General features: G+C 37.7%; 1 protein-coding gene across 1 annotated transcript; it reads left to right on the top strand.

Annotated features, from left to right (window-relative positions):
* The first annotated feature begins 7 nt into the window (after positions 1 to 7).
* Positions 8 to 27,828, top strand: foxo (forkhead box, sub-group O). The gene is made up of 8 exons (XM_011309211.1): positions 8 to 1,861; positions 17,559 to 17,683; positions 17,766 to 17,954; positions 18,029 to 18,144; positions 18,251 to 18,480; positions 18,639 to 18,980; positions 19,078 to 19,399; positions 25,541 to 27,828. The coding sequence occupies exons 1-7, from the start codon at positions 1,373 to 1,375 to the stop codon at positions 19,291 to 19,293; spliced, it is 1,707 nt and encodes a 568-aa protein (XP_011307513.1). The 5' UTR covers positions 8 to 1,372; the 3' UTR covers positions 19,294 to 19,399; positions 25,541 to 27,828.

Genomic DNA, 27,828 nt, shown 5'->3' with positions numbered 1-27,828 from the left:
GTTATCGTCTACGGTACGGCAGTACGCGCCGCGCTGCCTCGCCGGCAACTTGACTAATTTAAAAAAAAAAAACTCTCCGTATCTCCGCTTTTTTTTTTCTCGTTTATTATAGTTTACATACGAAACGCGCAATACGACCTCGTGGTTAATTTTAATTTCAATACGGTTTATCCTTGACGTGTATAGACAACTTAATCATTAACAATTCATGTCGGAAGAGACTGATGTTACAAAAACTGTTGCCGAGTTAATTCTTCTTCACTCACATTTTTATCGAATGTTTTATTGCAACGGCTATCTGCGCAGCCCGTTTCGACTTCTCGGTTGTCATTGAGAAATAAAAAGAGAATAACGAAAACAACTATCACAAGTGCTCACCCCACCCCTCTCTCCGTAGTGCATATTTTGTAAGTCGAGACAAGAGAAAAAAAGGGAGTGATAAAAAATATATCGCTGGGATATTTCCGTTTCACAATTATACGATACGTGAAAAAATTGTACATCGAGTTTTTGGGTGAGCTGATCTAGGAGATCCGAGGGCCATCCAAGTGGTATCGCGAGAAGTGGGAACGTTCAAAAAATAAAGAGAGATGTAAAGAGAATAAAAAAAAAAAGGCCAAGAGTGTGTGTAATCGTACGTTCGTGCGAGAGGCGGTCCACGTTGGAGTATACAACGTCGAAATTCCGCGGTCTGTTGTGGTGGTGGCAAAAGGCATAGAAGTCCGGGAGAGTTATAACGCGACTGTTGAGGCGTCAACGGCCTTGAAATTCTTTGGGAAAAATCGAAGCGTTACACCATAGGTGGAGAGTATTATCACGGATCCTGACATCAACATTCTTTCTCATCGCATCAACGTTATCCCCAGGAGCATCAGAACATCAGACTGAACGAGACTGTCTCGATGCAAATATCCTCGGTAAAAAATCACAATCCCTCGTCGACGAGGAAGTAAACAATCCGCAAGAGCTCCAGATTGTTTTTCATTTCCACTTCTCGAGGATACAAATAGAGAAGACCTAGAGAAATCACAAACCCATTCAAAACATGACCACGTGACCTGTCGCTCCGTAAACATCGTTGGACCACGTGCTTTGCCCCCTCTATTACCCCGCACCAGCGAAATCCCCACTTCCAATACTTTGCTCTTGTGAAGTCCCGCGCAATTTCAACCTACTACTGGGCATTCAATACCAGTTGGATCTATCAGGATTGAGGCGACTTCAGTTTCACAATTTTTTTTTTCCAAGTTGATCAAGTGTTGAGCGCAGAGGGAGACATTGTTGGCGTGCTGGAGAAAAGCTGGTGGCCAGGGTGTCCAGGGAAGAGAGTGGCCAAGGAAAATCAGTCAAAGTGGATTTTACGGAGGATAGTATGATGGACTCGGTGACGGGACCAGTAATGGTCCCGACAACCATTCAACCACCTCCTTCGCATTCACCACCTGATGGTCCCCACACACCCCAGGGATTGTCATTCGATCTTGAAAGTGGATTTGAACCCCAGACACGTGCACGCTCCAATACGTGGCCATTGCCAAGACCTGATGGCTATGTTGATGGGAATGGTGGTAGTGGTGATGGTGGTGGTGGTAATGGCGTTGGAATTGGCAAGGATGGTACGGAAAGTGGTACACCACCGCAGCAGAGTGGACTTGGACAGGGGGCTGGTCTTCTTCCCGTTAAGAAAAATTCATCCAGGAGAAATGCCTGGGGCAATCTCAGCTATGCTGATCTTATAACCCAGGCCATCACCAGTGCACCTGAGAAGCGACTCACACTTTCCCAGATTTATGAGTGGATGGTGCAGAATGTACCGTATTTTAAGGACAAGGGGGATAGCAACAGTAGTGCTGGCTGGAAGGTAAGTTTTATCTGGAGTTTATCGATTATTTTGAATTCGTTAGCACCTGTTGGATTCAATCATTTTTGGGGATTTAGTGGTCAATTGAAAATTTGTGAGGGTGACAATTGTAATTTCATTTTAAATTCCTGTGAATTTCTCATGCTCGAAGCAAAATCAGGGAAATTATTCCCTCAAACTCATAATTACCGGAATATTCAAGGAATTGAATGAATAATTGTTGTAAATTTAGAATATAATTTTCCCCGAGTGGAGGGAAAGTTCGACATTGCGTCAGATAAAGAAAATCCAACCACACAGGTGTGTCGAGACCATAAAATTCAAAAAAAAACCTAGACATAATGAAAACAAGTAAATACTTGAAATAACTTCCTCGATAAGTTGTCGCTGTATTGCTACCAACCACAGTTTAACGATTTGATTCTGATGAAGGGCTAGTTAGAACGAAAAATCGTGGAAAATTGGTTGTACTAATGCAATGAAACGACAAACGCGCAAAAAAAAGCCAACTAGAAGGCAGTACACACATTCAGAATGATTGGTAGGTGAGGCCAGAGGCGGACGGCACACCAAGGTCGTCTCTTAGCATCTGCATTCCCACCCGACAAAGACAAACCCAACTTTCCGCTAACTTTACCAATGAGAATATTGCACGTGTCGTCGATTCCAGAGTTGCTCGATTGGTAAAACCTGCTCTTCAACAACTACTCTTTTCTCCAATATTTTTATTTTTCAAATGGCGCAGTTACCTAGCCATTCGATTCCCCAAACTCCCTAGCTCTCCAAATTCTCCAATTCCCCCATTTGGGCATTCAATCCCATCAAACCGCAAAAATAATTTGGCAAATCATTTGTCGACAATATTCTTCATTTCTCCTCGAGCCTTTACCTATTATAATTCATTATCATTAATTGCAATGAGTTGCGAGCAATTAATTGATGGATTGATAGAGTTGGTTGGAGTGGAGAAAATGCTAGACAAGTCTGGCTACCTACGAAATTTTCCAATGAACTCGCTGGATGGGTGTGATCCGGCTCAGCCGGTGCTCTTACATATGTGCACACACATGTATATATGTAACGAGTTAGAGCTCCGCGTTTTCCACGCGTTATTTTTGCACAACTCCGTACTCGCGTCGTTGCCGCTTCTCTTCCTCTACATCTCGGTGCTGTAGCCCTTTCCCCTCAATCTCTCGATGTATATTCTGCAACTGCAGTCCACCACGTTGCCACTCTAGATGAAATCCTCCAAAGGCGAGCATTTTCTCACGGATATAATTCAACCTCTATCCATCGTCTCAATGATCCCTCAATGATCCCTCAATGATTTCCAAATTATTTCACAAATTTCATTTCCACAATTTCCACAATTTCCACAATTTCCATAATTTTCATAATTTTTATCAATTGAATAACATCTTATAAATCAAAAAGATGTCAATTGCATTCGCGAATTTTCCGATGGCTCACCAGGTGATAATTATTTAGATAAATCTTCCAAACTGGTCACAAGGATGCATCTCACTCCTGTGTCATTATTCCATGACTGAAAAATTTATTCGACAATGAAAAAATTTCTTCTATTTTAAGCGCAAGAGACATATTTCCACTCGTGCGTATTTAATTGTGATGCAAGTGAGTTTAATGTATATATACTGGTATCTCATAGATAACTGCTATTTCATTCCAAGGATTGCGCTAACGTAATGATCACACTCTTACACAGGACTTGAATTTCCTTGATTATTTATTTAACGTACATGTGATGCAGTACATCGAGTTCAGATGTACGTCATCTTATTGTCTCATTGCGATAAACGGTATATTATCTTGCAGGCGTTTACTTCATGAGGAAAAATGAAAATATTCAATTGAGTATTTTTATTGGGGGATGGGGAATGCGATTTGATTGGTCTGGAAAGAGAAAGAGACCGATCAAATCTTTGGATTCGAGGCAATGACCTCGCGTGCCATTTATTCCACACTCGTCAGACTCTCTTTCCTCCACGGCTTCTTTTCTTATTTTTCTTCTCTTCATTGCACTCAGTGGTAAAATTGACCGCAACTGTACCGACGAGATTTTTGGTTTTTTTTTTCTTTTTGGTTTTGATGTTTTTACATGGGAAATTCTTAAGGAACAACCGGTGGGTTCCTCATGCCATTTGAGTTCAATTGTTTGACGGCCCAGTGAACATGAGGGCAAGCCGATTCTCTCGGTAATAGAATCAGGAATCTGGTGTCTGTCCAAGTTTTTGTACGAATTATTTTGAGAGTCTGTCGTTTCGGAAACCAACGGAATCGAGGGTGTACCTCTTGGAAATATTTATATTAATGTTAAAATGTTTTTAATCGAGAGGACATAAGTTACTGGGGCCATCGGTAGAAATTATATTGCAATAATTGGAAAATCGGTTCGACAAGATCTTACGTGCAATCGAGATGACAATCGAAACGACAATCGAGACGACAATCGAGAAAGGCTTGATGAAATTCATGAAATATCTGAAAAAATCATAATTATGGTACTTGGAGAATTTTTTATTAATTGAGGAGCACTGGAATTATTAATTTTTATTGTTTATTTAACTTCAGTTTTGAGTTATCAATACCTGAGGACGAGCGCAACAGGTCGGTCTTTTGAACCATCAAGTTACTTCCCAGATAATATGAGTCTCATATTTTTTATGTTTCGTGATAGTCAGTAGATTAAAATTCCCACCATTGCCATTCAGCTCCTCATTAATGCAAATATCGAGTCAATTTATTATTTATTATTAACTCAAGTCCGATTGATTCCTATTTATAATCATCTCTTGGGGATTGGGTTTCCAGTAAAAATATAAGTGAAGTGCTCCAAATAACTAAAATCTCATCACTCCTGATATTTCAATATTTTCGTTGCTCTTAGCTTCAAGGGTCAAGGGTCAAGTTGATTTTAAAGTGCAGGAACGTATGAATAATAAAATTGTAATGACATTTGTAAACATCAAACTGGGTTAAACAAATCTAAGCCCCAGTTGTTCCTGTCTCACCATAATTTTTCAACGTGGATATTGTCAAGTTTTTTTCTCGAGTTTGCACTATCATTATTTCAGGAAAATAAATGCTCAACGGTGGCAATGTGTTTGTTGCATTTTACGTTAAGCTGAATGATTAAATCAAGGATACCAGGTAGTACTTGTTTGTGGGAGAATAAAATATAGGGGAATCAGCGAATGCACGTGTTGGAGACAAGGTGTCTGTCCACCTTGTCTTCATCTCCATTTACTATCACGCTACAATGTTTTGTCTTTTTTTTTTTGGGTTTGGGGTTTTGTTTTGTTCGGTTCTTTGATTTTAATTTGCTTTTTTGGTTTTTTTCGTTTTTTATAGAATATCGCGAAGGGGGGAGTGGATAGTGTTGATTATTCCATTGGCGGGGATAAATCACATGTAAAAACTGCAAAGGCAATTCAATCATTTAACTCCCTTTTGTTTATTTACAAGGCTAAAATGAATATTAATCCTCATCCAGTTTCAAAATAACTAATCCATAATTATCTTCGAATGAGAATTGGCGGAATTAGAATTGAGTGTATGTGATGAATTTCAAAATATTCCTAATAACTACGTCAATTACTCAAACTGGTTTATTCCTGTTTATTTATCTACATGAAGAAGTCATATCGGGACAATTCAAAATCGATTATTGTCCCGTCGAAAAATTTCCACGTTCATTTATCCCGTTGACATTCACAAAATATATCGTGACAAATCGTTGAATACTAGAATATATAATGATAATTTAATTTGCACGTTTGCCACGTGGATTGAAGGGGAAAACTTTTTATTCTAGTGTTCGTGTCTAGCCAAGAACATACAGTATATTCTAGGTTTCTATCGGCCACGTAGATTTATCGTATGTGGCGATGGCCATGAGGAAGGGGAACTGTCTCGCACGAGTCGTCGATAATATTACACACGAACATACGCACTAGGAATTTTTTCGTAATTAATGAGTGAAGGCTCATGCGTAGATTAACACCATGGCGAGCCCCAAATTACGTAACACCGATTGTATTTCTCTATTTTTTTTTTATTTTTTTTTTTTTTGACTAATCTTTGATTTTGAGAGGTTGTAGCAAATCGAAGTAACGAAACTCTCTCTAGGTTCTATTCTTAGGCTCTCCCCATTTTCGTTTTGGTGCTTCAACATTTCAGTTCTTTTCTTGGATATATCTGAGCTGTCGACCTATGATCCTAACGCGACAACCGCGGGAAATCGCGATTATATGCCTGTATGACGCGATTGATCGCATCTATTATGCTGCCTTCATTTCTCACATGTTTCGTTTCTTGCATGCGTAATTATGAATTATCATGTTGCGTAACTGAACTACGGTGTGGCCTAAACCAACGGATATATAAAACACGCGTGAAATATTTATTATTTATATTATCAACAATATCTAGTATTGACATATTTTTTATTTTTATATTTAAAAATTCACCACTTGTTTGGGAGTGATTCAAATTTTTTGGAAAAAAAAAAATGGAGTGACCTGAGATTTATTTTCAATCTGCTTGATAAATTTTCGGAATGAAAAATTCAAAGGTAGAATTTTTATAATAAAAACTGGTCAGAGACTTAATATTCTGTGGGGCAGAGTAAACCTAAAAATTTTAAATGCAGTAATGGCGAAAAAAAATAAAAAAAATAAAGGGAAATTTCTGTACGTGTTAGTAAGACACAAACAGAATAAAGTAAATGATGATGCAATAATTTCCCGTATTTCAATTTGACATGAATTGAGTTAGCCCATATCTGCGTTAGCGAACTTAAATAAAATTTAAAGAATTTTCTCAAAAATTTGATTTTCTCCATTCTCATGAGCCAGAATGCTCAAAAAAAATTAATGAATCGCATCCCACGATAAATGGTATAAAATTAAAAGCGATTGCGCTATAAATAATGAGGAAATTGGGAGGGAGGAAATATGAGAAGTTCAATTGGAGATGGAATTTGCATGCAGTGATAGGAACAGAGGGAAATTGGACGGCTTCCATTTTTTCTTCAGTAGTTTTTGAGAAAAAAATGAAAGATTGGAGTTGGTTGAGGCAATATAGGAGGCGACAGCAGCTGAAGGACGGATCTTGGAAATATTTCCATCTCTCGTAAGTCACGGCAATGACTCTATTTTCTTGTGACACGTGTGACGCACGACACAATCGTGGATATATCATACCAATGTACAATAGGCCTATTCCACCACCGGAGACCATTCTTTTATTTAAATTTATTTTTCGCTACTCCTGGCACCCGTACAGCCACGAAATTGTCCTCTTTACCTTCAGAACTATTTCATTTTTTTTTTCCATCTATTTTTTAACTCATCTTCATATTTCGTTATTATACGGGACAAATAACTGATTACCGCGCAAAATAGATTCTTTTAATTTCATTGCGAAATATATTTTCCGCTGTAGAAATATCATATTTCGATACGCCATCATCGATATCTTAGATACGTCAATGATTGATGCCAATTCGACGTCTGATTTTACAATACGTATTTCCTGATGTAGTAATGGTAAAAATAAAAGAGGATTCATTCCTCATTTATTTTTTTGACAGTTTCAGTTTTATCCGTTTAATCGTTTGAGTTCTAAAAATAAAACTATTATTATCGTCATCAGCTTTATTCGGCTTTTTATGATAGTTACTAATAACTGGAAAAATGGGTCAGGACGTGATTGATGGTGAATCACTAAACTGTAATTGATTTTGTTAATGACTTGGCTTTTATCCCCGCGGTTTATTCGTAAACATTAGTATTGTAAAATTTTTTTAATGTGAAATTCGTATCCCGGGGGAGAATAGATAAAATAGAAGCCATGGAGTCCCTTAAAATTCTTGAGACTGAAAACCTCCCTCTCCCGATGTATACAAAAATGAGTCATTATAATCATGTGCATTATCTCAGCTCAACTCTACAGCAACTTTTTTTTCATGAATTTTTGAAGGCATTGATTAGATAATTTTTGGTATCCATCGGTGATAATGAGCGAGAGATCATCTAGGTAATCTCTTAGATAACGTTGATCCTCAAAAATTGTACATTCATTGTTAATTTGCATTGTTAACAAATATGGTAATCTGAACAGGCCATGAATAACCTGGTGGTGGGGTAATGTCGGGTCATCGTTGGGGGATAACTGGGGATGTTGATGTGTTGAGGCTAAACGGTTCTGTAAGATAACCGGTGGTGTCTTATCACTCGGTCGACTTGACGGAGGTTATCGCTCTGGCCAATGATTGCCACGTCCTTCGGGTGGCTCTCGTTGTTGTGCTATTTACCAGTATTCCGTGGAATCATTATGCCAAGTTTTTTGAGAACGAGGAGAGCTAATTGTTCAAGACATTCAGATTTTGCGAAACACCGTGCATCGCACTGAATTTTTGAGAAAATAAAATATTGGAAATGGGAATGGAAATTAAAATGGAAATGGAAATGGATATGGAAATGGAAATGAAAATAGAAATGGGAAGAAAATGATTATCGAAATGAAAAAAATCAATTTCGATATCGTCTCATTTTTCTATTTTTTTTTCTTTTTTGTAAATTTAGGGAAAAGTCTCGAGCGAATTGACGTGGATAAATATATCGGTATTAGAGTTTATTGTTGGGTTATCTATGGTTTTTGCTTTATGCAGGCGATTTTATGAAATGAATCTTTTGGCTCGTCGCGAGCTGTTGTATTGCCAAGTAGGAAGTATCTATAACCGCATGAATGTAACGTTCTACAGCAACAGGAGTACAAAAGCTGATATACCCTGAGTACGAACGAGCAACTTGTTGCATTTTGGGGGCTCGAAAACGTCTGCAGTACGTGGGTCATTTAGTTGGCACAAGTGTTACCGGATTCTTCCTCCGATGAGTAAATAAATATATCACGAGCGCGAGTTCGGGGAGAATCAATTTGACTCGTTGGAACACTTCCTGGTACATCACTCCAGCGATTACAATTTATCAGCCGATGATTATTCAAGAATATAAATAATCGGATGACCGAAATAATGTAGGGAAAATGTTTATGATTGAATAAAAAACGTATCCATTTTACCCCTACATTGGTCACCAGTCCGGGGCGCATTGGCCGCAGTTATTGCAATTATCCGTAATCGCGTATGTACGCAGGGATCTACGACGCATGCGCACTACATCGGGATGGATTCGTCGACATTACGTCGAGTAATGACTCGGTGTTGGTACAGAAACAGTAAAGTGGGAGTGTGAGACCACCAATTTGCTTCTTGCCTCGTGACGTCACAACATGACCGTTGAAACATTTTCTTCAATTATACATGACAGCCCTCAGTGGTTCTCCGTTTTGTTGATAAATCCTCGACCTGAATGTTCTCCAGGTTCTCCAATTTATTGCGATTCAATCCCTCCATTTATTTACTATCATCCACTGCGAGACAGGCACCACAGCTTTTTGCTCTAGCTTTTTTTTATCCACTTTGAATTTCTAACTCGTTGAAACGCTGAATTTTTTTTTATACCAATGGATTCCCGTTACAAATAATAAAATTCCGGCGTTATGGTTTACCGTTCAGAAATCTCGTTATAAAATTGTTTGCAAGGAGCGAGTGGTAAACAATTGCTGTGGATAATGTGGACGAAGAGCAATTGAATCATTTAAACTTGATGATCATGTTATCATGAATCATGATTATGAATTTTCCACTTCGATTTCGATTTGTGCCATAATATTTTTAAACTTCATATCAACACTCGAGTTAGCAATAGTCTTTGACGTTTTGAATTAATTCACAGAATTAAATAGACTTTCACAATATTCCTGTGAAAATAATGAATGATAATTACGCAGATCGCGATTACCACCAGCTAATGGTAATTGTAATCATAATTTTCTGTTATTGAGTGATAGATTTGTTCTGCTGGTGGATTCTTATCGAGTTATTATCACAGTGAAATCTCGTGACTACTACGTGGCTTATGTTATAATCGACTTCAAGTGGAACAATTCAGGATTTCTTCTTCTCGTGGGTATATCTGACGAGTTGGTTGCACTGATTGAATGATGATGATTTACACGGTGTGATCTTCTCACTGAGACACGCAGACGCATTGCCCGAGGTCGGTGCTCAAGGTTATGCCTGACGTCAGCAAAAACCTCCTCCACCTCACCTTCGTTATCCTAAAGACCCAAGGGCGATATATCATACTGCTATGTAATATACTCATCACATGCCGGACACTATATTTTCGAACAGAAATTGTATACCCCGGGGTTAAGCTAGCTCATGCTGGTCTCCAACTAGAAGACAACTCCTATCACATGATTTGAAAAAAAAATATATCGATAATCAATTAATTTCAAAGTTTTCAGTCAGAATTACCGGTTTTATTCCATGACCCATAAAATGAAACATAAAGTAATGATGGAATGGAATAAATGAAAAAAGTCAAAATTTTTGAAAAATTTTGGAAAAAACACGGAAAAATTATTGCGCAATCATGACATTTGTCAGAAAGCTTCAGAAATAATTAATTGATTTGATTGATTTTGGGTGAAAGGGGGAGAATATTCTCGAAAGAAAATATAATGCAAGAGCCCTTGGAGGACTTAATACGCAATATGCAGATTAATCATCCGAGGAAATATATTATTCCCTGACCATCTGCCATGAGAATTCAATATCCGAAATTTTCCCCTTTCCCACATTTTTCCTCTTGTGTGGAAATATAATATCTCCAACAATGTTCAATGGAAAAATTTCAATGACAGATTCAAACGAATGACCCTTTCGTATTTCATTGGCATCATCGAAGGGTACAGCTGTCAAAGGATTTCGTTTGCCGATTTTTCTATTGTGTTCTTGCCGGTGCATTTAGAGACGTGCGGGTGTGGGTTTTTTATATGTATCACTGGGAAAAGGAATACAATTGACCGATCGGTTAGTTAAATCCACCAAAAATGGAGATTTATTCATTTATCCACAAAAAATTACCGAAAAATCGTCATTCTGTTTGTAATTAAGTGATTAAACTTCGGAGAAATATGAAACTCCGGTATAATTGCGCAAATTCTATTCTCCTATGAACAATTAATTTTTATATCCACTTATCGTTCCATTTACGATTCCACTGCCGTAAAATACGCGTAAAATTCCTGCATTTCACATTTTCGAAATCGTAAATTAATGATAATATCTTAAATTCCCATTAATTTTCTTCAATACGTGAATCATTAGAAATTCATCAGAGGAGTATTGTCCATGGGAAATACATCTTCATGATCTTGCGATTATGTAGTTCATCCGATAATTCGTCATGTAAATAAACATACACCTCTCCGAACCGATTAATTTTCAAATGAATAATTTTTCGATATGTCGTAAAATGGCGTAAGGCAATCCGAGCAGCTTTCATCTGATACTTCGTTTATATGCAAATACTGTGAATGAGTCCCATCGGTTTGGACCACATGCACAGGGTGATATTGCGGGTAATATCCACAGGATATTGAGGGTCCATCTGACGTTTTCGTAATTTAATATAAAATATTCCGCGAATCTTTTTTAAAATCCTAAACAGTACTTCATCAATAGCATTAATTATATTAATTGCATTAATTCCAACAATTGCAACAATTGCATTAATTCCAACAATTGCAACAATTGCATCGATCGCATTGATTACAATAATTGCAATTATCATGACGTGGATCTGTAGAATCGAAATCGAAATCGAAATCGAAATGGAAATACACAATTTTCACTTCCTAAAAAAAATACCAATAATTTTTTAATTAGTTTGTTTATTGAATCTTTATCGATTGATTGTGACTATTGGCTAATTCAACAATAGTTGACACTATAATTTCGTATAATATCGGAGTTATCGGTGATTTTTTTTTTCGACTGTAGCACTTGGATCACTCGAAACCATCAGCAATCGGACATTCGATCGGTAGAAATAGCACGACAATGGCATTATCGCATGCACTTACAAATACCCTTGATGAGTTATCTTGTCCACCAGCTCATGATCTATAGTTAACTAAATAACCACCCAATAATTTCCCCTCCAACTGCAAACGCCTGCTCGACTGCATTATTTATCAAGTATAATTATTATTAAAAACTGGGGGAATGTATGTATACATGAAGTGTACATGACTCCTCCCATGACATATTGTGATTGCTCAGGAGATTGAAGTGATGAATCGATGTACGTCTCGGATTTTTTTTTGTTTACGCATTTTTTATAGCTTTTTATTTTTTATTTTAATTGAAAATCTGCTGCATAGTTAGGATAATAGTCAGGGCTGGTGGAGAAGTACTTGATAATGTGCCCGAGAGAAATCAAATTAAGGTCGATAGTTGCCGCCCAACGAGCAGCAATAAAGGCTCATAAGACGATTACCGAGTGGTCAATGAAGCTTACGTTAATATAATCACAATTATGTACGAAGGGCCTGCTTCGATGGTTTCATGATAGGGATGATTACACCATTCTGTGGGTAATTGTTAATTTTTAGGTCGTTATCGAGGTTGAAGGTATTACATTTAGTACCATTTCGTATTCACTAAACTCCACTTGCAAGATATTTCTTCATTGAAAATTCAAATAATAATTGAATAAATAAAAATAATATTGCATATGGGTGAATAATGTTCATGACATTCCCGACATGTTATCTTTGATAACGCGTCTGTGGAGAATTATAAAAAAAATTAAACGATTCTCTTTAAAAATTTTTACAAGCAGCGTAATAAGATTTAACGCACAGACAAGTGTATTTAAATTGTTGCCGGGTACCTCCATAATAGAGAGCTGGTACAGGCGATTGTCGTACATAAGGGTACAAGTATTCATACAACTGATAACATCTCAACAGCTGCTAACCTTTAAATTAATCAAGTCTCATTTGCGAGACCGGCTGAGACCACTTCAGCGTGAAATTCGAATCTCAGCTTGTGCCAAAACTTTCCTGCATTGACACAAGATAAAACACTTGGCAATTAATTATATTCATCAAATAATTTCCCTAGTAATTCATTAAAAAATAAATCGATTTCCTACAGGGTGATCTGAGAGTGGGAAGGTGGGAAGGTGGGAAGGTGGGCCCTTGGAAATTTTTCAGTCAATAATTTAAATGATAAAAATTTTTAAAAATGGTGTCCGCTTTTCGGGTCTTCGTGCGATGGCCGGTAAATTCGTCTAATATTGGATGTCTCTAATATTTTTATCGAGTATCGCATAACTGTTGTTTCCGAAGGTTTTTCGTTTTTTTTTTTTTCGTTGCGCCCTGAAGATGCTATCCCTGAAGAGGATATCTGTTGACATGTGCAAAAAATACTTCTATACCCGAGCCCCTTGGAGATGCCCCGGGTTTGCCCACAGCAACATCAAACTGCAACAGGTGGCACTCGTGGAATTGGATCCGCATCTTCTCCTCGCCAGCAAAACTGGTGGCCCTTTTTTTTTTATCGCTCGTACGGAAGCTCTATCTCTGGATCTCCAGGGTGTATCGGATCGTGTTGTTGTTATAACAGTTCAATGGTTGAAAACTCAAATAATGACAACTACGACGAAGAAAGAAAATATATAATTATCAATGATGAACGTTAAATATAGGAGAGAATCGTCCGGGGGTCGGTCAATGCGATCAATAAATGGTGAAAGAGAGCATCATCAAGATCCATGAGGAGATAGATGCACGGGTGTACTAGTTGTACAATTAATTGATCAAGTCTGGTGGGTGAGGATGGGAGATGGCTGGAGAGAAAATTGAGGCAATTGCAGGGAGAGGACCAGGGGAGAATCCCAGTGGATTACAACGTCGTTGACTAGGTGGGAGACAATCTAATTGAGATCAATTGCAGCGCAGTCAGGGTCAACTTACCGTCAGCCAACAAGTCCTATCGACTTTCTCCACTTTTTCATACGTTTCCTTTCATTCTGTTGATAATTCACATCCAGCGGATTTCTTTATTCAACTCTTTTCCACGCTTATCGATTTTTTTACCAGAATTTTTTTGAATAAATTACCGTAATACGTGCTGATATCGACAATCCGTCGAGTTGGTTTTTCCATTGATATGGTAATCAAGCAATTTTTCACCGGACAATTGTGAAAAAGTCTGTGGAAAATGGAAGTCTTCGGGGTTTAGGAGTCAATTAATGGAGTTGTCTCGTGGAAATGTTTGGGAGATAATTTTCCATTTGATATTGTCGGAAATATTGTCCGGTCGTCGTGACCTAGTTTCTCTTTTGATTTTTCAATGCTAATATTTTTTGACGCTTTTCTTTACTCCATGTCCCATGTTTTTTCCGAGGTGGAATTGCCGATTGGATTTTTCTCGTGGCCTGGGGTAATCGATATTTATGAAATTGAATTCTGGGGTTGGCACGAGGGGAGAATGTGGGCCAAATTTAGGTTGGGAAGTCAGGGACTATATAATGGTTATTCCCATTTCGTTTGGCCACTGCGACTTCCTTTGGGGTAATTTTTTGAAGGAAGGAAATGAAGTTGGGAGAATCAAAGAGTTTTCAAAGTTTAAGACAACTCAGCGTATCCTCATTGATGGTGGAATAGTTTTGACAATTTTATTTGATTGACTCCGGGGAATTAATTATTTATACTCAGCGATGAAAAATGATCTATCCGTTTTTCTTTCGATTTTTTTTTTGATCGATTATTTTCCGACAAGTCTCCAAACCTAAGTCCCATCATTCCTAATCTTACGCCTTACTAATCCTAGACCTTAACCACTAGCCTACCACGCACCTGTGTTGATTCATACTTAATATTATCCACAGGAATTCAGTAAACGAGTCGATAATGAATTAAATAATGAGAATGTAAAGTACCCAGACAAATCGTTAAAATTTTTCTACTCATTCCCAAAAAAATTTAATAGTATCAATTGCAGAAGGTGCAGTTCACTTGAACAACTGACTCAAAATCAAATGAAACTCATTAATTCATTATCAAAATTGATTAATTAATTATAAAAAGCAACTTTTTTGAATTCCTATGGTCTCCCCAATTTCTCATTTTGTCATGAATGATCTGAAAAAGTTTACAACCGGTTAGTGATATGTGTGAATCAGGGATGCGAATCGTGAATTTACTGGACAGCGAAATATCCTTGGATATCACGAACGGATCAAAAAACTTGGGGAGTAAGGATTCATCATTTTGGGTAAAATGTGAATTCGCTCATATGGAACGAAAGAGCGTTACGCCAGCTTCACAAATGTCACGGGAATGGACTTGTAACCTTGATATAACGATCTATAAATCACCAGTTTTTATTAATTATCATTCGTCTTTGCAACGAGCAAAGAGTAGATTATTCAATTTTCACCATTTCAAGAAACTTCTCAAATATTACCAACATTTTCTTTTCTCCCACAATAATTTTCCATTTTTTTTTCCAAAATCCATTAACATTAATATATCAATTAAATATAAATAAAAAAATCAACAGTTCGAGAGTAATGAGAGTACTTTCAATTAACTTTATTGTTAAAGTCCCCCATTTTTTAATCAACACCCAAATAATTTTTGGACACCCCTTTTTTTTACGCTAAACAATTTTGTAAACCACAACGCGTAATAGTTGGTCGATCAATAAACAATTATAGACGAATCCTGAAAGCTCGGGGATTACAAAGTGACTTGCTCTCAAGAATTGGGCGCGTGTCTCAGTAGCTCATATTCCAAAGAGCTGTTTATCCTCAAATATGCAAACATGAAAATATCGGTTTATATATCACCATGAAATAGTTGCGACAACAAAAACAAGAATCGGAAAACCACAAGTGGCGTTTAAGGTTTTGATATGGAGTGAGACACAATTTGATGAAATAACCACAATAGATTTGACTTTTATCTTGAATTCTTGGGACAACGAAATTGTGAATTATACCATTGATTCACAGGATGCCTGCGGTACACCATGAGTGGAAATAGCGAATGGATCACATGATAATTACTTGTTTTGATACCGGATTTACCCGAATATTTGCAATATTTATTTCGACATGAAGACCGTAGGTACTGTCTACATTTTTGCAGATAAAACACACTTTGTTAGAAAATTGATTATTAATTATTGGTAATAATCACTGAATCCCTCTTGCTCTCTTCTATTTTATTTTGTATCGAGATTACATTAACCCATTCATCTCGTTTAAATATTCACTTTCTTGTTGACATTTTTTCTATCACCACTTCACTCTGACAAGACAAAAACCACATCCCAATGGTTCGAAAGATTAACGCGCAATTTGACATAAAAAGATACGAACCACATTGAGATATGGAAAAGAGAGTACATCCTTTTTAGAAATTAACACAATCAAAAGGAGTTTTCATTTTTTTAATAATTCCCTTGAAAGGAATTATGCACATAACGAAAAGGCGCGTTACAGATAATTTTTGTCTAAAAAGAAATTGGAATAAAGCTGAAAAGTCATTTACCACGAACATGAGAGATCGTTTGGATCAATTTTATTCCGTGTCCCCGGAAAAACCGTAAATTATTCATCGCATTCGTGTGGTAAAATCACTCTTGACATATACCGATAGCTAAATCACTAGAAAATCTCTGCGCATACAATTGATGTCTCTTTTGATCAATTATTTATCGACATAGTGCGTCATTTCACTGAAATGCGGAATGAGAATTTTCCATGAATTGGAAACAATTCGGAGTAGCTTAGTTATAAAATATTTCTCCTTCACCTTTATTGAATAAAAAATTGCAAAAACGATATCAATTGCCGATCTCTGAATACAGAGTAATAATAAATAAATTCAATAGAATAGTATGATACAAATAAAAGTTAGGAGTTAGCCTTAGGAGTCAGTGGACTGACAAGAATAATGACTATTAGTTACAACCCTCTGTTGACTGGAAGATCGTTTTAAAACTTGTCCTCTTTCATTTTTGCATTTGAAATACTCCCAATGTACTCGTAGGACAGCTCTAAAAATCCTCGGAGGCAGTAACGACGAAATATATAAGAGTGCTTTTGATGGTTATATCTGCAACAATAAACCCGCGGCGGTGGTCGATCGTAGTTGGCGACTCGTTGCCATCTCCCAAGAACTTTTAACTACAGTTACAAGGGAATAGAGGTATATCTCACGAGACTACGAGACTGCGATGAGTACAAGTTGCCCCTTCAACCTCTTCTTCCTGGAGATATCGCCGATCCTAAAACGGCCATCGTCCATCCCTTTCGTACCAATCAAAGTAAAAGTTTGTTCTGAGAATATATCTCATATAGAGCCACTGCTAAAATCCAGAAAATCCTTTCCTTTTACTTCCACTTTGCGTTATGTACACATGGACTTCACTCCAACTCCTAAACCCATCAGGGACTCAATTCGCCTCCAGTAGACTTTCTGCGGATTATTCCATACCTCAGGCATCTCGATCAATCGAACATGGATTCTCATAAAAATCTTCGGTTTTCTCATGATTATATCTATGAGACGCGAGGGACTATTCATTGGTACCGCTGGAAATCACTCTGTCACTTTTTTTTTTAATATGGCGGGTTGAAATGAGATCAAATAATTTTTAGTCAAACTCAATCACAAAGAAATTAATCAACGGATGTGATGGCCATTTGAATTAAATATTCTGTCGTAATTTCAATTTCAGAATTCAATACGACACAATCTGTCCTTACATAACAGATTTATGCGAGTGCAGAATGAGGGAACCGGAAAGAGTTCATGGTGGATGATAAATCCAGATGCTAAACCCGGAAAATCAGCCCGAAGAAGGTAAATAAAGAACATGAACAGACAGCTGAAGAATTCGTTCCTTTACAATATTCCGGTTGATCCATGGATGAATTATTCGCAGAGCGACTTCGATGGAGACGAGTAAATTCGAGAAGCGAAGAGGTCGAGTCAAGAAGAAGGTGGAGGCATTGAGGAATGGCTTGCAGGCTGATGCAACACCAAGTCCTAGTAGCAGTGTCAGTGAGGGTCTTGATCTATTTCCCGATAGTCCACTCCATGCCGGAGGTTTCCAGCTGTCCCCTGACTTTCGGTAATTCAAAAAAAATACACACAAATGGTCCTTCGTCAATTATTTCTAATAATCAAAATATTTCTCCATAATAGTCCGAGAGCTTCGAGCAACGCCTCATCGGTAGGTCGCCTCAGTCCGATTCCAGCTGTGCTTGGAGAGCCAGATTGGACCGGAACTTATGGCTCCTCATACAGTCCTGAACAATTAGGTACAGTAGATTATTGATCCATAGCATGATGATTGAACATGTTGAATTAAATAATTGCTCTTGATGTTGAACTCTTGGGTTTAATGATAAATGGTAATCCTTTAAGCTGGTAATCTTGCCGAATCGATGAAGCTGGAATCCTACCAGATGTATCAAACATCACCACCGAATCATCAACAGCAAACAGTGCCACCACCTTCCTACTTCGAGGCACAGTACCAGAGGAACAACACATTGCGTAAAGCATCGTCACCGTACGGTTTACCACCAACACCACAGCCTGCAAACCAACAGAGATGTCCCATTCATCGTCTCCAGCCTTGCACATGTCAAATGGTGCGTATCAAATTCAAAATTATTGTCCTTAATATGTGCCTCGACCCTCCACCCCTTGCCAAAATTATCCCATGAAAAATAGATGAAATGCCCGTAACCAATGAATCTAATCATCAGAAATAATTGGAGATCTTTGATAAATGGAATTTTTATGTCAGAATTTGAGTCCCGTCTCTGGGATGTCACCGTCGTACCAGAGTGAACCCAGCACATCACCACTGGGTGCACAACAACAAACACAAGCTCAATCACAAATGAGAACAGTCAACGAGCAAGAGCTACAGTACCTTCTGCAATCTCAGAGTCAAACAGACCAGCAGAATCAACCGAGACAGGCACAAACGCGACCAACGAATTCTAGTCCCCCACAGACACCAACATCAACGCCGAGTACAATGATGGGTCAATTAATGGGTGCATTAAACAATACGACGTTACTTGATGATTTGAATATTAATATTGAGGGGCTTCACGGTGGTTTCGATTGCAATGTCGACGAGGTAATGATTATTTTTCCTCCATATCCAACTCAGTCATCGATTGGAAGTCCAAATTAATCATTAATTATTCGTTATTAATGATCTTCTGTTCTTTTAGGTAATAAAACATGAGCTTTCGATGGATGGTACGTTGGACTTCAATTTTCAACAAGGAATAATGGGTACAGCAGCCGTTCAAGTCACTGACACTGCCATGAATCACGGTAACGTTGTTACGTCAAACAATCAAGCTGGATCGTCAAATCCATCCAGTGGCGTTTATGCCACCACAAATTCAACGACACCTGCTGCACCACCCTCGTGGGTTCACTAGCAGTGGTGTACACTAACAACGACACCAGCTTTGTTCTCCTCAACTTCCATGCCGCTGCATCAAATGCCTTTTTGTCAATATCGTGAACCCAAGCGACAATATACTGGTGAGTACATAATGCATATCATAAATGATCCAATAGAAATCATTGAAATCGGTGCCAGAACGATTCGTTGAGTATTAATCAGGGATTGCTCGGTATTGAGTTGATCATTGATCATCAGTCAATGGATTGCTTGTGTTTTGGAGATGGTAGATCAGTACGAATATTCCATTATCATTGAAGCAATTGTTTGCCATAATTTTCCGAAACCTAGCAATCTCGGAGATTGGCTAGAGATATGGCCTGAACTGGGAATAGTCGAGGAGAGTCAAAAAAGTTTTAAAAAATTGACGAGAAATGAAGATTGAGAATCGAAGATTGAGACAGTAAAAGTGTCCAAGCTCTTTGTCTACTTTCCTCGCATTTTCTTATCTCGTTCTCATCCTTTTCATTTAGTGCGGAGGGTAGATTCCTTGTACCATTCCACAATCCTCGGAGTCCACTTGGAAACAGTGCAAGGGTAGAGGGAAGGGATAAAGTAGTTGGCACCGATTAAACAAATCGCATTATAAGTTAGTTGCTGGCTGCAGCACAACTCTCCCCACCCGCAAAACTTATCCAGCAAAACTCAGTTTATATTAAGACGTACCGTCCTTGGCTGATTTAACTGAACGTAACTATAAACTTACTCGTTGAGTGGCTTCTTCTCTAGAGTATAATTATTTAATTGAATTCCTTCTTAACTGCAAATCTTGGATAACTCAGGGTGAAGGAATTTTCACTCTGGAATTATTGGTCCGGAATTTATGAAAAATTCCAACTGCCATTGATCGAGATTTTGATTAAAGGAATTACTCAGAACTAGAGTTGGCTGTCTATTTGGCAAATTTTTAAACTGAATTAGTTGAATTATGAGGGCTCCCTTTCATTTGCTGAGTATCTTCATAAATTTGTTTTTACAAAATGAATGAGTGCATGACTCGAGATGTAACAATAATTCATTCATGGGTAGTTAACACTCGCAGTACCCTGAGATAGTGGGATGGGTCCAGGCGATTTGAAGAATACGAGAACGCGGACTCGTAAGTTGTAAAGTTTTTGCGGACGAGTGAGGAAAGCCACGAATAAACTAGAATAGAGTTGGATAGATAAAATTGTGGAGAAGAGAAGAAAAAAAAAAGCTCTCAAAGAGGAGGAGAAATCTATACACACATTGAGAAAGTAGGGAAGAGTGGAGAAAGAAAAAAAATAAAAGAGTGAGTGGAGTGAAGTGAAATAAGAAAGACAAGAAGAGTTAAGCGAGGTGGAAGGATATGCGGCTTGGTGAGGGGATGAACCAAGGAAGAAGGAACCGTCCAATATTTCAGTAAAGGGCTATGGGTGAACCAGGGTGGCACGTAAAATTGAGACTGCGTGAGCGACCACTTGAAATATCTTGTCGCCAGTGTGCAAAACTTTTAGACTCGGGCAAACTGAAACATGCTGACGTAACCATGAAGATACCGCATCTGTGAGAAAACGAAGAAAACTCAAGGAACAAGCATGTCCGAGAATCTCACCCTTTTCTTCACTTTCCTTCTCCCCTCCGCCCTTCCACCCTTCCTCCCTTCCTCCCTTCCTCCCCTCCTCCCCTTCTCCCCTTCTCCCCTCCTCCCCCCATCACCTACCTCTTCTCTCCCTGGCTTTTCATCACTTTTAGTCTGATCAATTAAATTTTATAATCATCCACATCCATAAACAATCAAATAAATTATATATTCTGGTAATTATCCCTTTACATGTGTGATTGCATATATCAATCAAGCCTGAGCCTACCTTGAAATATAATATTCCGATAAGTCCTCGTCTGCAGGATTATTATATTTAATATATAATATATAATGTTACATATGCAATAATTATTATATAATTATTAGAATATATAATTGCTGAGTGTTTTCGAGGGGGAAGATGCTGCTGGGAAAATGTTGGGTGATATTGAAAATTTTTAAAAGACAATGAATCATTTTCTCGCAGTGAGGTGCGGTAACTTTTCAAACAGATAATCTAGCCGTTTATTGAAGAGTATTCGGTGGAGTTGAAGTTCGAGAGTCAGTGGCAGAGAGTGGTGGGTTGGTTGGCGCCGGAAAGACGCGCCACGGCGCCACGTGGCCATCCCCATCCTAACATTTTCCCTTGGACCAAACTCACCCCTTCGCCAATCACCTCATACCCACCACCGCACATCACTTTCCCCAGGAGCTAACGGTATTACCTACACACCCTTAATTCCTAGGGGTTGAAAAATCTCACCCACGCCTGCGCCAAAACTCCCTTTCTATCATGTACTCTGATGTACTCTGAGTGTTTGAGTACATCATAGTGATCGCGGTCAAATTTCATAACGATTTATCGATTCTATTTCGATGCTTGTAACCTATTCGAGGATTGACAACCTTTCGGCCCTTTTTTCCCTTTTTTTGGGGACCTTTTTAGTCAGTCTCAGCCTTTGCCCTCGGGGCTCAGTAATCAGACTCATCAATCAAATTATCTGATTCTGACTATCATCTCGATCTTTCGACGAAGACTTTTGGTGAAGACAGGTTGCTATTCAGGAATTGATCCTCGAATTGTCATTCTGTCGTCTCGATGATAAGATCATTTGAATTCTTAACTATATGAGTTTGAAATTCAATTTCAATCGGCAATCGAAAATTCCAGAAAATTGAATTTTTTATTTTGAGGAGTAATCAATCTTCAGACAAAAGTATGAATTTGAAGTTCTAAAACCTGAACTAAAAATCCCAATATTTTACCCATGAAATTTCAAGTGTAATCTTGCCCCAGTCCACCAATAACTCACAGACAGATAAAAATCCCGACAGAATTTTGAATTACGAGTGAAAATTTCCGATTTAATAAAAGAGACATAAAGAATCATAAGGAAGAGGACAAACGGAAGTCGACACAGACGAGTAAAGTACGTGAATAAAAAGAGTCAGCGAAGAAACCTTTGAAGAAGTTTTAAAAAGTTGAAAAAAAGTATGTAACGAATGAACAGAGGAGGAGTCGGAGGTGAGAGGCTGGAGGGTGTAGCTGGAGGAAAACGGTTGATCCTGGGGGTATGAGACCAGCATAAAAAGAGAGCAAGTAGAAGAATCAGATCTCTCCTTGAGGAACTTTATAATTCTTGGGACGCTTTTGGGGAATGAGATCGACGGGGTTGGAAAGTGGTGAGAGCAGGCCAAATCCAAAAATGCTGCGAGGAAGGGGAGTATGTAAGAGGAAAGGCTCGCCGACGGAGTTGAGGTAGTAGTACTGGCGCCATCCAATGTCTCGTCGAATAGCCGTTGACTTTCAGACTCTCGCACCCAGTTTTCCAACCCAAGTGGCTTCTAGCTTCGCAGGAATCCCGTCCATCACGTGCTTTCTTACCGTGACCTTTTTTTTTTTCTTTCAACTTCTCCGAAAAAATTGCATTCTTGGATTTAGAGCTTTTTACTACATTACACCGAGAAAGAGATTCTTTCTACTTGCCTGCAAATTATGAGACTTTAATGGCGATTAAAAATAACCATTACGAATAATTGATGAACCCCCAAATCTCCAAACAATCTGCAACAATTTTTATTATTATTTTCAATTAATAAGGGAGACAGAAAAATACGTGGAAAATTCAGTCTCATTTTCTCCCCATCTCCACATTTCTAACTTTATCTAAGATAAATAGATAATTATAATGACTATTAGATTTAATTCAGATCTTTGATAATTTGGTATTAATTAAGGATTTAATTCACGGTGTGACCCTCACCGATACCGATTTCAATTAGATGCAGTTAAATTCTGAATCAGTAAAAAATCCTCATTCTATCAGTCACCAGGCAACACATTACGAGTCTAGTGACGTGGAAAAAAAAAATCAATCGACCGGGACAACGTTCGTGTCAAGCGCGTCTACATCACATGAATAAGCCATCTGAGAATATTTTCTTTTTCCGTTAAAATTACATCATAAGAAAATTTCAAGAGCCAGTGAACTGCGAGTGCGTTTATTACTAAAATATTTGATGAAACTCCAATTTTGATTTCCCCCAGACGAAAACGAGACGAGCCCCGAATTTTACTTGATAAAAGCATTTCATGCCGATAAGAATTCCTCACGCTGGTGACACTCTAAATTGACAGTCTAGGATACCACACAGTTGAAGAGAAAAAAAAGCCGAATGATAGAGGTGACTTAATAAGGTGCCTGCTGTCAGCGGGTGATAGTGAAGTAACTTTGTTTGGAAGAATTTAAAATTGGATTTATAAAAATTATTCTAATAGATTCCTCTCTCGACTGAGTAAAAGCCGTCGTCTGAGGAGGCAAATGAGGTAAATTTGATTTGACACGCGGGTCGACTCTAGTGGAAGATGACATCTACTTCTACAGACTCTAACTTTTTCTCTCATCGTCTTCCCTCTCTACCAATTTATCCATATAATTTTTTCTCTTCTTTTCTGCCTCTTCCATCGTTTCCCTCACTCTGGAGTAATGCGAATGGAAGAGACAGAGTAAACGTGCAGCTCAGATCATGCAAATTTCAAGATCATCGTGTCAATGAGTTGAAAAGCCTCTTCGAAGAGAATCCGATAAAATGATAGAATCTCTCGCCAATCATCGAACTGACGTGTGCAGAGTTGCGTTGATGACAGGAAGCTACTGTAATTAATTGATCAATTAATATCGACTGTTCGAGTGGAAGAGCCAGAGGGGAATATATTTATGCACCCCAGGGACACTTGACTCTGGTGTAATAACAGTCTTGATTTGGTATTTTCAGTGCCATTAGGAAAAGCTCTTATAAAATTCTCGAGTTGATCTCTGATTATCTCGGATTTGACCAGATGGTTGGAACTATTCACTCGCTGGCTATCATTGTTCTTTCGGGAATAAATGAAAAGGACTTGGCAATGGAAATACTTGGCAAAAAAGCTGAGGCCATTTAATGTAGACCATTGGAAACCCGGAGCGATACAGTGGCCGGCATATGGAATGATTTGCCACAAGTCAGTTTGTAACTCACGACTCGACATGAAGAAGCCAACACTTTCTGGGAGGTGAAGCAACAAGTCTTCTTGGCGGCATACAATCCCCTGTCCTCCAGGAAGTTACCAGAATCGAGAAAAAAAAATTGACAAATTTTTCCGGAGATGCAGGCAAAAATAACCGCGTCCTCTGGTAAAAATTCATTCGATTACCCAGAGTGAAAAAAAAATCGACAGCATTTTTTTTTCTCCACATTTTTTTTTTGTATATTCGTAAGTTTTTTTTACATTTGATTTGGAGTTGGCGCCGGTGTCTGCAGCCCGGAAAGACGTATGGTTGTGCTTTCGATATTTTATCGAAAAAGTCTCTCCTTTTTTTTTCCATCTCCCACCAGTTTTTCATTCCAACGTGCGGTGTATATACGCAAGTGGAAATTTATGCCACCGATACTGGATAGAAAAATTTTCTGGGTCGCACCGTATCACTGTTAAATTTATCATCCACTTTTGAAACACAACGGGAAGTAAAGGAATGGGATACATGAGTTTCAAATTGAGTTGGTTGGGGGTACAGTAAATATCGAATTATTAACGTAATTTCCTATGTAAATTATTTGCCGGTCTCGTCTCTCCGACTATTTTACTATCGCCTATGGTACAGTGTCCATTATACCGAGATTTTTCATTGATAAGTACCTAGAAATTTTCGGTGGTATGAGAATCGAATGGAGAATGAAAATTTATAAACGCAACGGTTGGATCGAAAATCCGAAATTTATGCTTCCTTTCCGTTTTGCGAACACACGGGGTTTGGGAAAAGTGTGTAGGATAGTTATAGATATAGAATGCGACAGAGATGGAGGAGAGAAAATCGGCGACGAACGAACCAGACATCCTGGCACCCGGAAACCTGACGAATCCCATCCTCTCGAAACTTGACACAATCGCTTCGCGGATTCAACCGTTGAAATACTAGTTCAATCTGGGTTGAATTAGAATGATTTTTAAACCGAAATCAATACCCCATTCATCTCCATCAAAATATCCTTCTATTCTCTCGTTAATTAATTGACGTTTCCCCATCAATTGTGAGTCACTCTGGCGAGAATAAAGAATAAATTTATTCTATTGAAATTATATCCGATTTATTTCCCATTTTCATGCATTAATCGAATATTTTGATTTTTGTTTCAGGAGTTCAAGGATGGAAGGACTGCCGTGACGATCGGCTTGTGATAAGATGTAGAAATAATTGTAGAATTCGAAGATATACGTACTTTAAGGATGGCAGTTTACGCTAGATAGTTGCAATTGCGTCGATGTAATGAGAGATAATAATTATAAAGTAAGTGAGAAAGTGAGTAATTAATTGTGGATTGAATGATTTCATTCCTATCATGGATGACTTTAGCCACATTTTCTCAAACAGTTAACCATTTTGTACGAAGCCGTGAACTTAATAGCCATGATTTTTTATTCCCCGATACTCAGTCATCCTTCGTAAATATTAGTCAATAATTTTTGTGGCGTCTTGAGGGCAGTTGCATCAATTTCTAGCGACTAGTATCTCAGGATGTAAATAAAAAATATAATGGACATTCTACAGGATAAATATTTTGCAATTGAAATAAATCGATACTGATCTTTCCAGATAAATTCTTGCACTGAGTGTTCAGTAAAAAATCAGTTAAAAGAATTCGTAAATTCGTAAAAGGAAAACTATTGATTCATTTTGTCAATATCATAAGAGAAATTAAAATAATTTATTCGCTCTTTTTGTTTATCTCGTTGATGGAAATTGGTGCAACAATTTCTCACTGTTTTCAAGACTCCCGCCACAGTTTAACAAATTGCCTTAATTCATGGTAAACAATACACAAAAAACAACAAGAAAAAAAGCCGTCAACTGTACAATAACTTTGATCGGTGCTTAAATCGTTGAGACGCTTCGCTACGTTAGTCAATAATTGTGCCGTGATTGTATAATGGGTAATAATAAATGAAACTAATAATAACAATGAACAAAAGTCCAGGAAAAATCGGATGTACTTTGTGTCAATAGATATTCCGCACAGTAACAGGATGGCAGTCTTCATTTAATTTTCTTCAGTCTACAAAAAATCTACGGGTATATTTCAATTCAATTAATTTAATTACCTGAGCACACGAAATCTGGCCTGAATTAGTGGCATCATGGATCGAAAATGATCAATGATTTCCCAGAAAATTGCACATCACTCTCAATTTACGTAGAAAAAAAAAAACACAAAAACGAAATATACAACTGCGTGGAGCTCCTATTACGTATGTTATATACATGATTTAGGTAAATAAATGGGAAGTAGATAGTTAGTATAATTAAATATCCAGGTGAAGTGTCGGTATATGAGTGTGCAAAAATGTGAAATCTATGTGAATTATTGTAGAAAAGAAATGCGTGTGTATGCACGGAGGGAGAATATACAAAGATGGATAATAAAATAATTGGGTAAGCTAGACTAGAAAACAGATTGTTATATTGTTATAAGATAGTTTTTAGATTTATCGTCAAGGCGAAACGATTACAAACGAGTCGAACTCTTTGCGAATGACAGATGAATATGAATAGGATGCTATATATTAACTGTGTAAAGAATGAAAATGGTAAAATAAAAAATGTGTAATAAAATCAAAAGCGTCGGCCTAGCTGTTTTGTGGAGCGATGTGAATGATGAGCTATCGATGCAATTAATCTGTTATTTATACTGAATTTATTTCGAAATAATCAATTCTGTTCCCTTCATGTTGCCGACGGTGAGAAATATTGGAGGATTAACTGATTGCCTTATGTCGTACTTTTATACTTCGACAGTGCTGTCCAATATGTAATTTTAATAATTCAATTTTTTAACGACATATTGTAATTATCATTATTTCAATTTTCTTCCCTTTTGCGCACGAATGAAATCATTTGATCAGAAATTCTGGCGTTTTTTCTATCATAAACATGAGATTGTACTTTTCACCTTTCAAATTCCTCCAATTTTTAACGGGTTTCCGCCATTCTTAAGGATTTTTTTGAGGATTGCAGAAATGAATTGAAAAATTCATTAGAAAAAAAACAAATTGAAAGCATCTAAAGTGATTTAAATGCGTTAATTGGGCGTTAATCGAAGACACTTCATAGAATTTCGTTTCATCGACTTCCGATGGAGATTTATAAATTGTCAGAGCAGACGGTAACTTTTTCTATCAAATTATTTCATACGTCTTGCCACCCACAGTTGTGATTCAAGCGCACAGACGTGTGCTTTGTACACTGATAATACAAATTATATATAACAGTCGTTTGAAAAAAGGAAAAGCTTAGATAAGTGGAATGGCGTAGTGAATAAGCTGAAAAATCGACACATAGTATGAAGGAATTTCGGTTTATAGTGTACGAATACCACTATTTAATATAATAAAATTTATGAAGGATATAATAAATGGGTTGCATAGGA

The sequence above is a fragment of the Fopius arisanus genome, unplaced genomic scaffold, assembly GCF_000806365.1.
Source record: "Fopius arisanus strain USDA-PBARC FA_bdor unplaced genomic scaffold, ASM80636v1 scaffold00065, whole genome shotgun sequence".
NCBI classification, from domain to species: Eukaryota; Metazoa; Arthropoda; class Insecta; order Hymenoptera; family Braconidae; genus Fopius; species Fopius arisanus.
This window is presented reverse-complemented; position numbering and strand designations above follow the sequence as displayed.

Coding starts and splice junctions, on each gene's coding strand:
- foxo (XM_011309211.1), top strand. CDS start 1,373: ATGATGGACTCGGTGACGGGACCAGTAATGGTCCCGACAACCATTCAA. Junction 1,862..17,558: donor ACAGTAGTGCTGGCTGGAAG/GTAAGTTTTATC, acceptor TTTCAATTTCAG/AATTCAATACGACACAATCT. Junction 18,481..18,638: donor AGCCTTGCACATGTCAAATG/GTGCGTATCAAA, acceptor TTTTTATGTCAG/AATTTGAGTCCCGTCTCTGG.